At 35.8% G+C, this 13,336-nt stretch overlaps 1 protein-coding gene across 1 annotated transcript; it reads left to right on the top strand.

Annotated features, from left to right (window-relative positions):
- The first annotated feature begins 2,095 nt into the window (after positions 1-2,095).
- LOC141334097 (uncharacterized) lies at positions 2,096-12,926 on the top strand. The gene is made up of 2 exons (XM_073839242.1): positions 2,096-2,408; positions 11,822-12,926. The coding sequence occupies exons 1-2, from the start codon at positions 2,162-2,164 to the stop codon at positions 12,238-12,240; spliced, it is 666 nt and encodes a 221-aa protein (XP_073695343.1). The 5' UTR covers positions 2,096-2,161; the 3' UTR covers positions 12,241-12,926.
- The last annotated feature ends 410 nt before the right edge of the window (positions 12,927-13,336 follow it).

Raw genomic sequence — 13,336 nt, 5'->3', positions numbered from 1 at the left:
CATCCGCGCATCTCTACTGTGCAGCCTGTGTTTGAAACACCCAAAGTTTGAAACACAGCTTTCCTGTGGCTGTTTTGGAATTATTTTTGTTTTGTAAAATAGCAGAAAGATATGATTATCTATATGGCTCTGATGGCTAGAACTGCCAGTGCTATCATTTTTAGGACGTGGACAGGCTCTGATTTTTTTGCTGTAATGGGCTTACATGAGGGGCTTGTGTTCCTCTCAGCCTATCTGAATACAATGTGTTGAAACCAGCAGGCTTTTTTGGATGATGTATACCCAACCCTGGGAAAGAAGAAGCCACACTGTAAAAAGTTTGCTGTAAATTTTACAGTAACTTACTGGCAGCTGGATGTAAATATGTTTACAGTATTATAACTGTAGTTGCATTTACAGTACTAAAAGGTCTTTACTGTAATTTCATCTACAGTGTTGTTACTGTATCTTCAATTAGAGCATCAGTACTATAGAGTTTATTTTCATTTAAACATTTTTTACCCGTAAAAACAATCTAATTGTGGTACAGCACTGTAATTCAAGAACTCCATAAAAATCACAATAACTGAATTAGTTCTGATAATATTCTAACATTTTCTTTTTAAAAGTACAAAGTACAAATGTTGACCTCTAGGATACAGCAGAAAAAAAGGGCATCACCACAGTCCTCTGGAGACTTTGTATCATGGCAAACATACACATACTGAAAAGCAAAAATAAGTAAGTACACTACCAGTCATAAGTTTTTGAACACTAAGATTTTTAATGTTTTTAAATAATTCTCTTCTGCTCATTAAGCCTGCATTCATTTGATCCAAATTACAGCAAAAGCAGTAAAATTGTGATATATTTTTATTATATAAATGAACTGCTATTTTAATATATTTTAAAATGTAATTCATTCCTGTGATCAAAGCTGATTTTTCAGCATCATTACTCGTCTTCAGTCTCACATGATCCTTCAGAAATCATTCTAGTATGCTGATAAACAGATTTTATTGTTATTATTATCAATATTTAAAACAGTTGAGTCGATTTTTCCAGGATTCTTTGATTAATAGAAAGATATTATTTAGCAAGGGTGATTTAAATTGATCAAAAGTGATGATACCGACATTTATAATGTTACAAACTGTTTCTATTTCAGATAAATGCTGTTTATGTGAACTTTCTTTTCATCAAAGAAACCTGAAAAAAAAATCTGCTCCACTGTTTTTAGCATTTAGTCAAGGGTGATTTACATTCCCTCCCTCAGCTTTTGTGCAGAAACACTTTAGTGTTAGTTTTAGGTTTGAATGGCAAGATAAGAAAACACAAAGTATAGGTTCGTAAATGTACATTAATTTAACAAACGAAAATATAATAGTTTCTAGATTTACCATGCTGATAACTGTGGAAATGCACATAAACACATCGTTTGTAAACGGGACTTTTATTTTGGTGATGTGACGTCATAAAGCGGCGCCCCAGCCCTGCATTTGTTGTGATTCGACTGAAGAAAGGTTTGTGGTTTTTAAGTGTTTTAATCAATGCAAACTGTTGTCAGTTTAAACGTTTTTACAATCTATGCAAAATAAACAAGTCAATCTTAAATATAACATTGTAATGCTTTGTTATTTTTGCGAGAAAAAGGCACACTCAAAATAATAACAGAAAAAGCGCGACTCATTTTGCTTCTCATTTGTGAATCAGTTCATTGTTCAAGTAGAAAGTGAGAGAGATGAGAATCCGAATCATCTGAACCAAATCAGTGGTGAAATGATTCAGTGATTCGAAGCGTTTGAATCGACTCTTTCAGTGACAACAAACTAACAGACACGAACATGTATAATGATAACTTTCACAAATTGCAAATGTTGTAGTTTATTAAATGTTATGTACAAACAATTGAACACCAAAGCTAAATAACAAATGCTTAATATTAACTTTATGTGTGCAATATCTATTTTAGTCAGGACATTTCCTATTAACTATTACTCTGAGTGAGTCTCACCAGTGCACTGACCGCTGTAGGGAGCACAGAGAGATTTAGTTTGCATTTATTTTTGAGAATAATTTACTTTCTGTTAATTTTTCTAATCTTGAACAGGACAAAAGTATCCAAACACACAGAAAACCCCTCCTGAATCAACGGAGATTCATGTGACACACTATTAGAAAGATGAGGTTTATTAAAGAGGAGAGTAATGACATGAAGATTGAAGAAACATTGAAATATGAAGATATCGAGGAACAAACAAAGATGGAGTTTATTAAAGAGGAGAGTGAAGACATGAAGATTGAAGAACCATTGAAATATGAAGATATCGAGGAACAAACAAAGATGGAGTTTGTTAAAGAGGAGAGTGAAGACATGAAGATTGAAGAAGCATTCGGAGTCAAACATGAAGATACTGAGGAACAAACAGGTTGGTTTTTTATTCTCAAAGCTGAAGTCATTACAGAAATGAATGATATTTATGAATAATGTCACACAAATGTAGAAATGTTTTGACATTTGACAGAAGAGTGGAGATCACATACTAACGCTGTCTTCAAGTGCAGCTGAGAAGATCCTGCTTTAGCACTGGCCATTTGTTATCATGAGATCAGGCATGATGTAACAATAAGGAATCAGCCTAAACAAAGGCTTTTTTTCTGTAACATTAAACCTAGTATCTGCTTCTAATACTAAAACCATTGATTTCTAGCACAAAGCAAATCTTGAAATATTAACTATATGTTAATTTAAATTATTTGGTAAGCAAATAAAACAAGTAAACATTTCGGCTACACCTAAATGAATCCACATACAACTGAAAACAGCGTTTCTCATCTACACTGAAATATCAGAAAGCATTAAATTTGCCTTACGTGAAACCTCATAAAAGCTCACTGAGACTATACAAATGGAACAGATGATACTTTTTCATGCAATTCTTCTAGTAAGATCATTTCATTTACAAAATGTTTTTTTTTTTTTTTTTGTAGACCAAGACAATGTAAAACCTACAGAAAAACAGTACAAAATAGGAGAATTTTTTTTTGTAAATATAAAGCAAGTCAGACAATAAAACAAACAAACAAAAAAATAAGCCAAAACAAAAGCACAAACATTGAAGTTGTATTCTTTTATAGGCTAGTTGTTTACGCCCTTTAAGGGTATGAGTAGACATAAATTAGGCTCGTTGTTCTGTGGTGTTTTACATACATTGATTTATTTGTGGCGACCTACCACAATATCAAAACTGACCACAACAAATAGATTTTCCAGAAGGCTTTGACTTGACATGAGCTCTGTACGTTTCAAGATCAATGTTATATCACTGTATCTCTGAATGAAACATTTCAAAATTGTCTTCAGGACATTTCCGATGTACTTTTCATTTTGTCTGCATGATAAAGCTACCAGTCTGAGATGGAGCATGTGAGTTCTCTCTATCTGAGAGCCAAGTCTTTTATATATAAAAAGAACCAATGAACATTGTTTTCCTTCTTTGTCATTTTGCCTCCAACTCCAAACATCCCATGGCAGCTTTAAATAAAAAATAAATAAATAATAATAATAAATAAATAAAATAAATTTCACAACAATTACACAATTACTATATCTGAAACCCATGCATGTCCATAGTAGTGAAAATGTTATTACAATTATATTAATCACAATATGGATACTAACATAAAAAAAAATTAACAAAATGAAAATAATTTCACCATTCTGCAGGACAAAATTGCACTTAAGCCAAAACATCGAATACAACATCACAAAGGAGTTAAAGAGAGATGCAGGATGTACATAGAAACAAAGAAAATCAACAACTGGGTAGTTCTTTTAAATGTTTAAAATATGACAAAATAGGCTCCCAATTAGTGTAAAACCTGTCCACAGATCCCCTTAGTGTAAATTTGATCTTTTCTAATTTTAAGAAGAAAATCACATCTTCCAACCAAACTGTCACAGATGGAGGGGTAGGGGATTTCCAGCTCAACAAAATTCTTCTACGGGCCAGTAGAGAAGTATATGCAATAATGCCTCTCTGAGTGGCTGTTAAATTTGTGGTCATGGTGTCACTGGGAGTTCCAAAGATGGCTAATAACGAACAGGGCCTCGGTGTCTCCCCCAAGGCCTCACTGATAATCTTAAAAACCAATGCCTAGTAGTTATCCAAAGAAGGGCAAGACCAAAACATGTGAGTCAAATTTGCTGGAGAAAAAAAAAACATCTATCACAGGCCGCATCTACCCCAGAGTATATTTCAGCCAGGCGTGCCTTGCTCAAATGAATCCTGTGTAGCACTTTAAATTGTATGAGCCCCAATCTAACAGAGGAAGAAGATGAGTGGACATTTTTAAGTGCCTTTGCCCAAAAAGACTCTGATAGTTTTACACCCAGTTCATCTTCCCATCTGGATTTAATTTTATCCAGATTATACTCTTTCAAAGACATGAGCTGGGAGTATAATATGGAAATCAACCCTTTATTATTAAAATTAAGAGTAAGATTATCTAAAGGGGATGTAGGGGGAAGGACAGGAAAAGATGGGAATTTGTTTTTAACAAAATTGCGGACCTGAAGATATCTAAAAAAAATGGTTGTGTGGGAGGTCATACAATATACAAAGATTCTCAAAGCTATTAAATAAACCTTCAGCATACAAGTCTTTAAAGCATATCAGACCGGAAGCCGCCCACTGTCTGAATGATGAGTCTAGCATACAAGGTGGGAATAAATTATTTTTATAAATAGGACCCAAAATAGATGCTGATGTAAATTTTTAATGACGCCGAAACTGATTGAAGATTTTAAGAGTAGAAAGTACTACAGGGTTAGATGTGACTCGAGAATCCTTCAAAGGTAAGGAGGAATACAATAAAGCTGGGAGAGAGGAAGAACACGTTTGTGCTTCAATTAAACACCAATTTGTTTCTGGATGATGAATCCAAAATAGCATCTTTTGAATATTTGATGCCCAGTAATAGTGAGTAAAACGTCGAAGGCCTAAACCCCCTACATCACGAGTCCTCTGAAGAATGTGTTTAATTACCCTACGGGGTCTTATTATTCCAAATGAAAGCGGATATAGATTGATTGATCAAACGAAAAAAAGATTTAGGCAAAAAAACTGGTAGGGACTAAAACAAATAAAGGAATTTGGGAAGAATTGTGATTTTCACTGAATGTATTCTTCCGGCTAAAGTAAGGGGAAGACTACGCCACCTCTCCAATTCAGCTCTCATTTCATTTAACTGAACTATATAGTTGGCTTTAAATAAAGAAGAGAAAGAGCGTGTTAAATTTACTCCAAGATATTTAAAGCCATTCGGAGAAAAACGAAAGGGTAATGACTCTTGTTGGATTTGTAAGGCCATGTTATTAATGGGGAAACATTCACTTTTTGGAAAATTTAATTTATATCCCGAAAAAGTACCAAATCGATCCAACATTGATATAATTAGAGGGCAACTAGATATGGGGTCACTGATGTAGAGCAAAAGGTCATCGGCATATAAAGACACACGATGTTCAATACCCCCTCTTTTAATTCCTTTATTCAAATTGGTTGTTTTTAAGGCTATCTAAAGAGGCTTAATCACAAGAGCGAAAAGGAGTGGGGATAGTGGACATCCTTGGCGAGTTCCTCGTGTTAATGGAAAAAAGTCAAATCGAGAATAATTAGTCCAAATGGATGCTGAAGGGGACTGATATAATAATTTAACCCACGAAATAAAGACTCTACCAAAACCAAACTTCTTTAAGACTGCAAACAAGTATGGCCATTCAATGCGATCAAATACCTTCTCCGCATCCAGGGAGATAACTACTTCTGGATGTGGAGAAGGATCCCGAACATAAAGTATGTTAGCAAGTCTACGTATATTAGAGAAAGACTGGCGATTTTTAATAAATCCTGTTTGATCATCAGAAATTATTGAGGGGAGGGCATATTCTAAACGGAATGCTAACACTTTAGCTAAAATTTTAACGTCAGTGTTTAAAAGAGATATAGGACGATATGATGCACACTGAGTAGCATCCTTATCCTTTTTAAGAAGAAGTGAAATAGATGCTTGTGAAAAAGTTAGAGGCAGGGAGCCTGCTTGAAAAGACTCTTTAAATACTTCAATTAGTATTGGTACTAGTTTCTCCTTAAATTTCTTAAAAAAAATCAATCGGATAGCCATCAAGGCCAGGGGACTTACCACTCTTCATTGCCATAATGGCCGTACTAATTTCTTCAATATCTAGGTCATGTTCTAAGTCTTGTATCTTATCTGACTGTAAAGTAGGAATATCTAAGTTATTTAAGAAATTCTCCATATTCACTGAATCCGAAGGAAATTCAGAAGTATATAATGAAGAGTAAAAAGTTTTGAAAATATTATTAATTTCTTTTGGGTTGTTAACTAAAGTTTGATTAGAGTCCTTTATCTGAGAAATAATACTGGAGGCAGTTTGGCGTTTCAACTGATGAGATAAGAGCCGACTTGATTTGTCACCATATTCATAGTAGAGACCACAGGTCTGCATTTTTTTCTTACGTTCTTTATTAATATAGGATGTAAATGATATTATTTGACCCCTCAAGTAAGCCTTTAAAGTCTCCCAGAGTAATGAGTAAGACACAGTGTCTGTTTTATTTCACTCCAGGAAATTATCTATATTGGTTGAGACAAAATTACAGAATTTATCATTAGATAGCCATAAAGGATTTAATGTCCAGAGTGGTCGTTCCCTAATATTCAAAGGGAAAAACAAGTCCAGCACTACAGGTGCATGGTCTGACACAACTATGGCTGAGTAATCAATTTTCTTAACCATTGATATAAACATACTGTCAATAAAAAAATAGTCTAACCTGGAAAAGGAATGATGAACATGGGAGTAAAAAGAAAATTGCCTAGTCAATGGATTTAAGAATCTCCAAGGATCCACACAGCCATTCTGTTGCATGAAATAGGAAAAGGTCTTTGCCATATCAGAAATATTCCTATTAGTGCTGGAACTGTCTATCTGAGGGTCGATAACGCAATTCAAATCACCAGACAATATTAAATGATGCGTATCAAGCTTGGGAATTAGTGATAGGAGACTATTAGCGAACTTGACATCGTCCCAATTGGGAGCGTAGACATTAACTAAAACTACAGGGACTTGGAAGAGAGATCCAGAAACAATAATGTAACGGCCATTAGGATCACAAATAGTGTCAGAAGGAATAAACTGTACTCTCTTATTGATCAAAATTGCCACACCCCTTGACCTGCTATTAAATTTGGAATGAAAAATTTGATTAACCCATATCTTACGAATTCTATTGTGGTCCTCCAGTCTTAAATGTGTTTCCTGTAAAAACAAAATATCTGGTTTAAAAGATTTAAGATGTGAAAAAACTTTAGTTCTTTTAACAGGACCATTTAATCCCCTGACATTCCATGTCATTAGCCTTACAGGATGACCTTTATCCTCATCGCTCATATTACCTGTATAATACAAAAATTAGAACCTTGCAGGAATTTCAGCCTAAAACAAAATGTAACCATGAATCGTAGAAGACATCGATTGTGTGAAAGATACATCAAAAGCCAAAAATAAACAATGCTGCCGACCGACTCGGTGGGCACGAGAAAGAACAAGAGGGCTTGTAAAAAAGTCCTTTCCCAGTACTTCCTCGAAGAAATCAGTCATAAATTTAATCGGGTCTGACCCTTCCAGCTTTTCAAGGGTGCCCACAACTCTCATATTAGATCTTCGTGAGCGATTTTCAAGATCATCCAGCTTTTCCTTCAGTGACACGTTCTCTTTCCGTAGCAAATCCATTGTAGCCTCAACATTCACCAACCTGTCACTGTACTCGTTTAACCCATCTTCAACCTCGCAAAGGCATTCATCATGAGATTCGTAATACGATTTAACTTGTTCCAAAGTCGCGTTCACAGGTGACAATGCGCCGGCTAGTTCTGTTTTTAAAAGTGAGTGAACTACTTGCGTCATGTCAGAAAGAAGTGCAGATCTGAGTTTTTCGAGTTCGTCAGGTAAAGTTAAATCCTCGGAAAATGGCGCCGCGTCATCGGTCTTGCTCGAAGTCTCGCCGTCTCTATCACCTATTTTAGATCGAAGGTGCTTTCTGCTTGCCATGTTTGCTCAACCGTGGTTCCACCTAAATTCAACTGCCAGATAATCGACTAATTAAATCTTGGGCACAATACATTAACTACAGTTGGTTGCAAGTTTTTATTTATTTTATATATTAATTGTGAAAAAATATCTATATACTTTTATGTTTGGACTGATACTAAAGTCAAAACAATTGTATATGAGAGAGTCAGTGGTAAGGAAAATCAGTGCATTTCTATTGGTCCGTGTTACAGGATTCAGCTTAGCCTGAAAGTTAGCCTTCCTCAGACCAGTTTAGTGTAACAGCATTTGTTGCCCATCGCTCCGGCTGCATGATGTTCAGGTGTAAATTCAGTAACAATGCTGTGAGTTGTAATTCATGCAGTTCTGGACTAAGACTCTTAGCCAGAATCGAATCAGAATCGAATCTGTCTGACCTCTGCATAACTTGAGGGTGTACTAATCGTCTTTCTGATATTATTGATCTTCTCGGAAAAGAAAGAAGCGAACTCATTACATTTGCTGTCGGAGAGCAGTTCACTAGGCATCTGACTAGGGGGTTTGTTTGTCTCTCAAAGGTAGTAAAAAGAGTGCGAGTGTTGTTTAGGTTGCTGTTTATAAGGATGAGAAGAATGTTTGTCTAGCTTTACCTAGTTCAACATTGAAAGCATGAAGGCTGTCTTTATAGATGCTATAGTGAATTTCAAGTTTCGTGTTCCGCCACAGCCGCTCAGCTTTTCTGCATTGTCTTTTCATTCTCTGTACTGCTGTTGATTTTCTCCACGGTGATTTGCTAGTCATCTTTCTGCTTTTCACAGGTGCAATGTCATCAATGACATTCTTAACTTTTGAGTTAAAGGACTCCAGGAGAAGATCAACAGAGTCTGCAGAAATGCTTGGCATTGAAGAAATAGCCTTCATAAATAGCACACTAGTGTTATCATTAATGCATCTCTTTCTGACAGAAAAGTCTGTCAAAAAGTCTCCTTTTTAATCAAAAATGTGTTGTCTGAGCACTGTGCTGATCTGCTGAAGTAAAAAATTTAGAAAAATCAGAGATAAGTTCATAAACAGGGAGCAAAGCGTGAAGCAGTAAGCAAGAGCGTCCGAACAGTAGCAAAGCCGGAAGCGAATCACACAGTACACAGTAGAGACTGAACTTTTGTAAATGATCTATTGGGCATATTACCCATCACACGGATTTTCTTTCAGACAAATCTGAGGAGGTCAGGTGGGGAACTTTTCCCAAATTTGATGATTCCAGATGGAATGACCCACATGTCACCTCATTTTCACTTTCAATTGGTGTGAACAAAATGTTTTCTTTGAAAGTTTTTTTTATATTGTGTTTCCAGAGGTGTAATTATAATTTTACTAATATTTTTGACAGAAACATTTAAAATTGACTGATTTAAAATTTTTAAATAAGATTTTTGAGAGATTAATGACCGTTTTCCACCGCTTCTTATCCTCTGACAGTCAGTTTTGGGGTGTTTTCCACTTAAAAGGTCAGGGTAACTGCCAACTTGTAGGATTGGCTAACATAATTGCCTCCTTAATAAAAACCTCAGAAGGAATTATTGTGTGAGGAATTTTTTTATCTGATGGTTGAGTAGGGAGTGTGTCCCCTTCTTTTTTCCTAGTCTCTCTAAATTTGTTGAATTTTATCCCCTGGGCGACATAAAAATGGTATATAATAATTGAATAATCAGTCTATATAGATTTCCTAGATTTAATTAATTGTATAACAAAAAACTTCATCTCTGTAGGGCAGGGCCGTTTGAAGGAATTTGGGGGCCCCAAGCAAAATGGACATGGAGGCCCCCCGCACGCATGCAAAGGAACCACAGCATAGCCATACAGTTTAAATTCACTCACACTTTATGTATATAAAAAAGGTTTACAGTGCAAATACTGCTGTTGCATATACTGTGCATAAATAAAAAAAAAATATTTAGAGTGCAAATACTGCTGTTGCATATAAAGTGCATAAAATTTGAACATTTTCAACAATTGAAAATTTGCAAAAAACACCACTGTACCATAAAATCATATATACATTAAAAAGTGCACAATAATCAGAATCAGAATCAGAATCAGAATGAGCTTTATTGCCAGGTATGTTTGCACATACTAGGAATTTGTTTTTGTGACAGAGCTCCACAGTGCTACAGAATGACAGTGACAAGACGATACATATCATAAAAAGAACAATATACAAGTATACAAGACAGACAATGTGCCAAAATAGCAAAGACATTTGAATAGAAGTAAGTATGTGCTTTAAATAAATAACGGAAAAATGAATAAAGAGTGTATAGTGTTGTATGTTCCAAGATCAAGTGTTCATGAGATGGATTGCCTGAGGAAAGAAACTGTTTCGGTGTCTGGTCGTTCTAGTGCTCTGCGCTCTGTAGCGCCGACCAGATGGTAACAGTTCAAAGAGCGAGTGTGCTGGATGCGAGGGGTCCAGAGTAATTTTGGCAGCCCTTTTTCGTACTCTAGATAAGTAGAGGTCTAGAAGGGTAGGAAGGGTTGTACCAATGATTCGCTCAGCAGTCCGGACTATCCGACATAGTCTTCTGAGATCAGAATTGGTAGCTGAGCTGAACCAGACAGTAATTGAAGTGCAGAGGACGGATTCAATGATGGCAGAGTAAAACTGTTCCAGCAGTTCCTGAAACAGTTTTACTCTGCCTATCCATTTTTATTATTTTAATTTCTCTTATGTAAAGCACTTTGAATTGCCATTGTGTATGAAATGTGCTATACACTTTTTACTGTTAACAAACAATGAAATTATAATTAAATGTTTACTAATTATTAGTAGTGTTGAGAGTCGACTACCAATGCTTAAAAACATCCCAAGCTAATGTTTGATGCACAGAATTTATTGTGTGGTTTTCCTAAATAGATTATCACAGTGGAATAGTTAGTATAGCATGCTGTGCCACTTTCATCAAAACCTATTACAAAGCTATAGCAATGTCATGTCATTAAATATAATAAACAGCGAACCTGGAACCGATCTGCGTCTTCTCATCCCGTTAAAAAACATATTACAGTATGTAATCATATTCCGTCCGTTCAAAAAAAAAGTTGCTCTAACTGTTCGTTACAAGCAGCATTTGCTGTCAGGCAGGTAGCTTAGCTAACATAAACATATTTCTGCTAGCTTACCTGCTGAAAAATTGCACCATTTGTACAAGACAAGTAGTGCTATTTTATGTGTGTAATTTATCACTTACAACTGTCTTGTTTTTTCTTATCCTGCTCTTCTTTTCTCTTCTTTCTTTTTTGGCTTCCTGAAGCATAATTCCGCTTCATGACTGCCGAGGAAGTTTTATATTTTGCCGGCAGCAGAGATCGCGTGGTTGGCTGGCTGCTGTCAGCGAGGGGGGGCCCTTGAGGGGGATCCCGATAACAGTGTCATTGCACATTACTGCATTCACTATCAATGGGGCGCTCAAACAGTTTGTCGCTGCATTTTATTCTTAACCAGTCGTTGTCTTGGGGCCCCGAGCTGGTCTGGTCTGAGCAATTGCTTGGTTTGCCTGCCTTGTCGCGACGGGCCTGCTGTAGGGTACCGGCCGACCAGGATCAGGTTCGGACACCCTGGTTTAGGATCTAGAATACATGCGTTACATATCTACATGTTTTGATGTTAATTGCTTTGTGCCATTAAACTGGGGTAACTTTTATCTCTTTGTTTTTCCACCTTAGATCAAATAGCGCTGAAAGAAGATAAAGAAGAACTGAATGAAACTGAAGAGAAAGATCAGTTTGAGAATCTTCATGATTTTGTATCTGGAGAAAAGTATTTTTGTTTCTTGGAGTCTGAAAAGACTTTTGAACAAAAAAGAGCTCAAAAGACTATGAGTATTTTTACTTGCTGTCAGTGTGAAAAGAATTTCAAACAACAAGGACATCTTAAAATACACATGAGAATTCACACCGGAGAGAAGCATTACACATGCAGACAGTGTGGAAAAAGTTTCACTCGTAAAGGATGCCTTAACAGACACATACAAATTCACACTGGAGAGAAGCCTTACTCATGCAAACAGTGTAGAAAGAGTTTCAGTCAACAAGGGCAACTTGAAAGTCACATGAAAATGTGCAATAGAGAAAAGCCTTACTGATCCCCTCAGTCTGGAAAGAGTTTGAGTGAAAGTAGAAACCTGAAAGTTCACCAGAATATTGGCATTACAGAGAGCCTTTTTACCTGCCAACAGTGTGGAAAGAGTTTCACTCATAAAAGATACCTTAACCTTCACATAAGAGTTTATACTGGAGAGAAACCTTACACTTGCAAACAGTGTGGAAACAATTTTCAGTCAAAAAGGAAGCCTTAACAGGCACATGAAGATTCACAATAAAGAGAAGGCTAACAGATCCCCTTAGTATGGACAGAGTTTCAAACAAAATGTCTAGAGCAGACAGTTCTGGTCCTTGATTCTGATTGGTTGAGCCACAATCAAAGCTGCTGTAAATTACTCCACAAACTTTGGAAACTCTTTGTATCTCTGCACCCACAATTACAGTTGAGATCAAAAGTTTACATCCCCCTTTCAAAATCTGCAAAATGTTCCCTCGTCAAAACAATCCTAAGGGATTCCAATAAGAAGCCTATTTAGGGCACCTACAATCATAGAAATTCAAATTCACAAGCAATGTGTTTTGTCCATGGTACACTTTACCATGTCAACTAGTCATATTGTGTTGGACTGAGCTTAATGCATAAACGTGCAAGGAATAATATGGGCTAAAGACAATGTGTTTGCTCTGTCTACAATGTAAGAACTTCACATTTGTATATATTATATTATATTATATATATATATATTATTGAAGCACAATAAAGGACACTATTAGCATTTTAACATCAGTTTGCATGGATTTAATTTGCACACATCAGTTACTTGCTCACTTCTATCACTAACAGCTTTGTGGAAGGCTGTAATCTTTTTTTGGAACCAATTAGGAATTGTCTTATAAGATTGTCTTATAGGGCAAGGCATAACTATGCTGTAGGATCATTTCTACAGGATTTTAATGGGATCCAATGTCATATAAATTTTTTGAAGGATTGTACTTATTAATTGCAAAGAATTTTGAAGAAACTAATAAGATTAATGAAACAAAAGACAAATCAACAATTTTTTATTCCAATAGTGACTTAATTTAGTCTTTCTTTTACAAGTTCACTCTTACGGATCATAAACTAGGTGTCTCTGG

This window comes from Garra rufa, chromosome 4 (genome assembly GCF_049309525.1).
Source record: "Garra rufa chromosome 4, GarRuf1.0, whole genome shotgun sequence".
In the NCBI taxonomy this organism is placed as follows: Eukaryota; Metazoa; Chordata; class Actinopteri; order Cypriniformes; family Cyprinidae; genus Garra; species Garra rufa.
The sequence above is the reverse complement of the archived record's forward strand: the minus strand, read 5'-3'. Positions and strand labels throughout refer to the sequence as shown.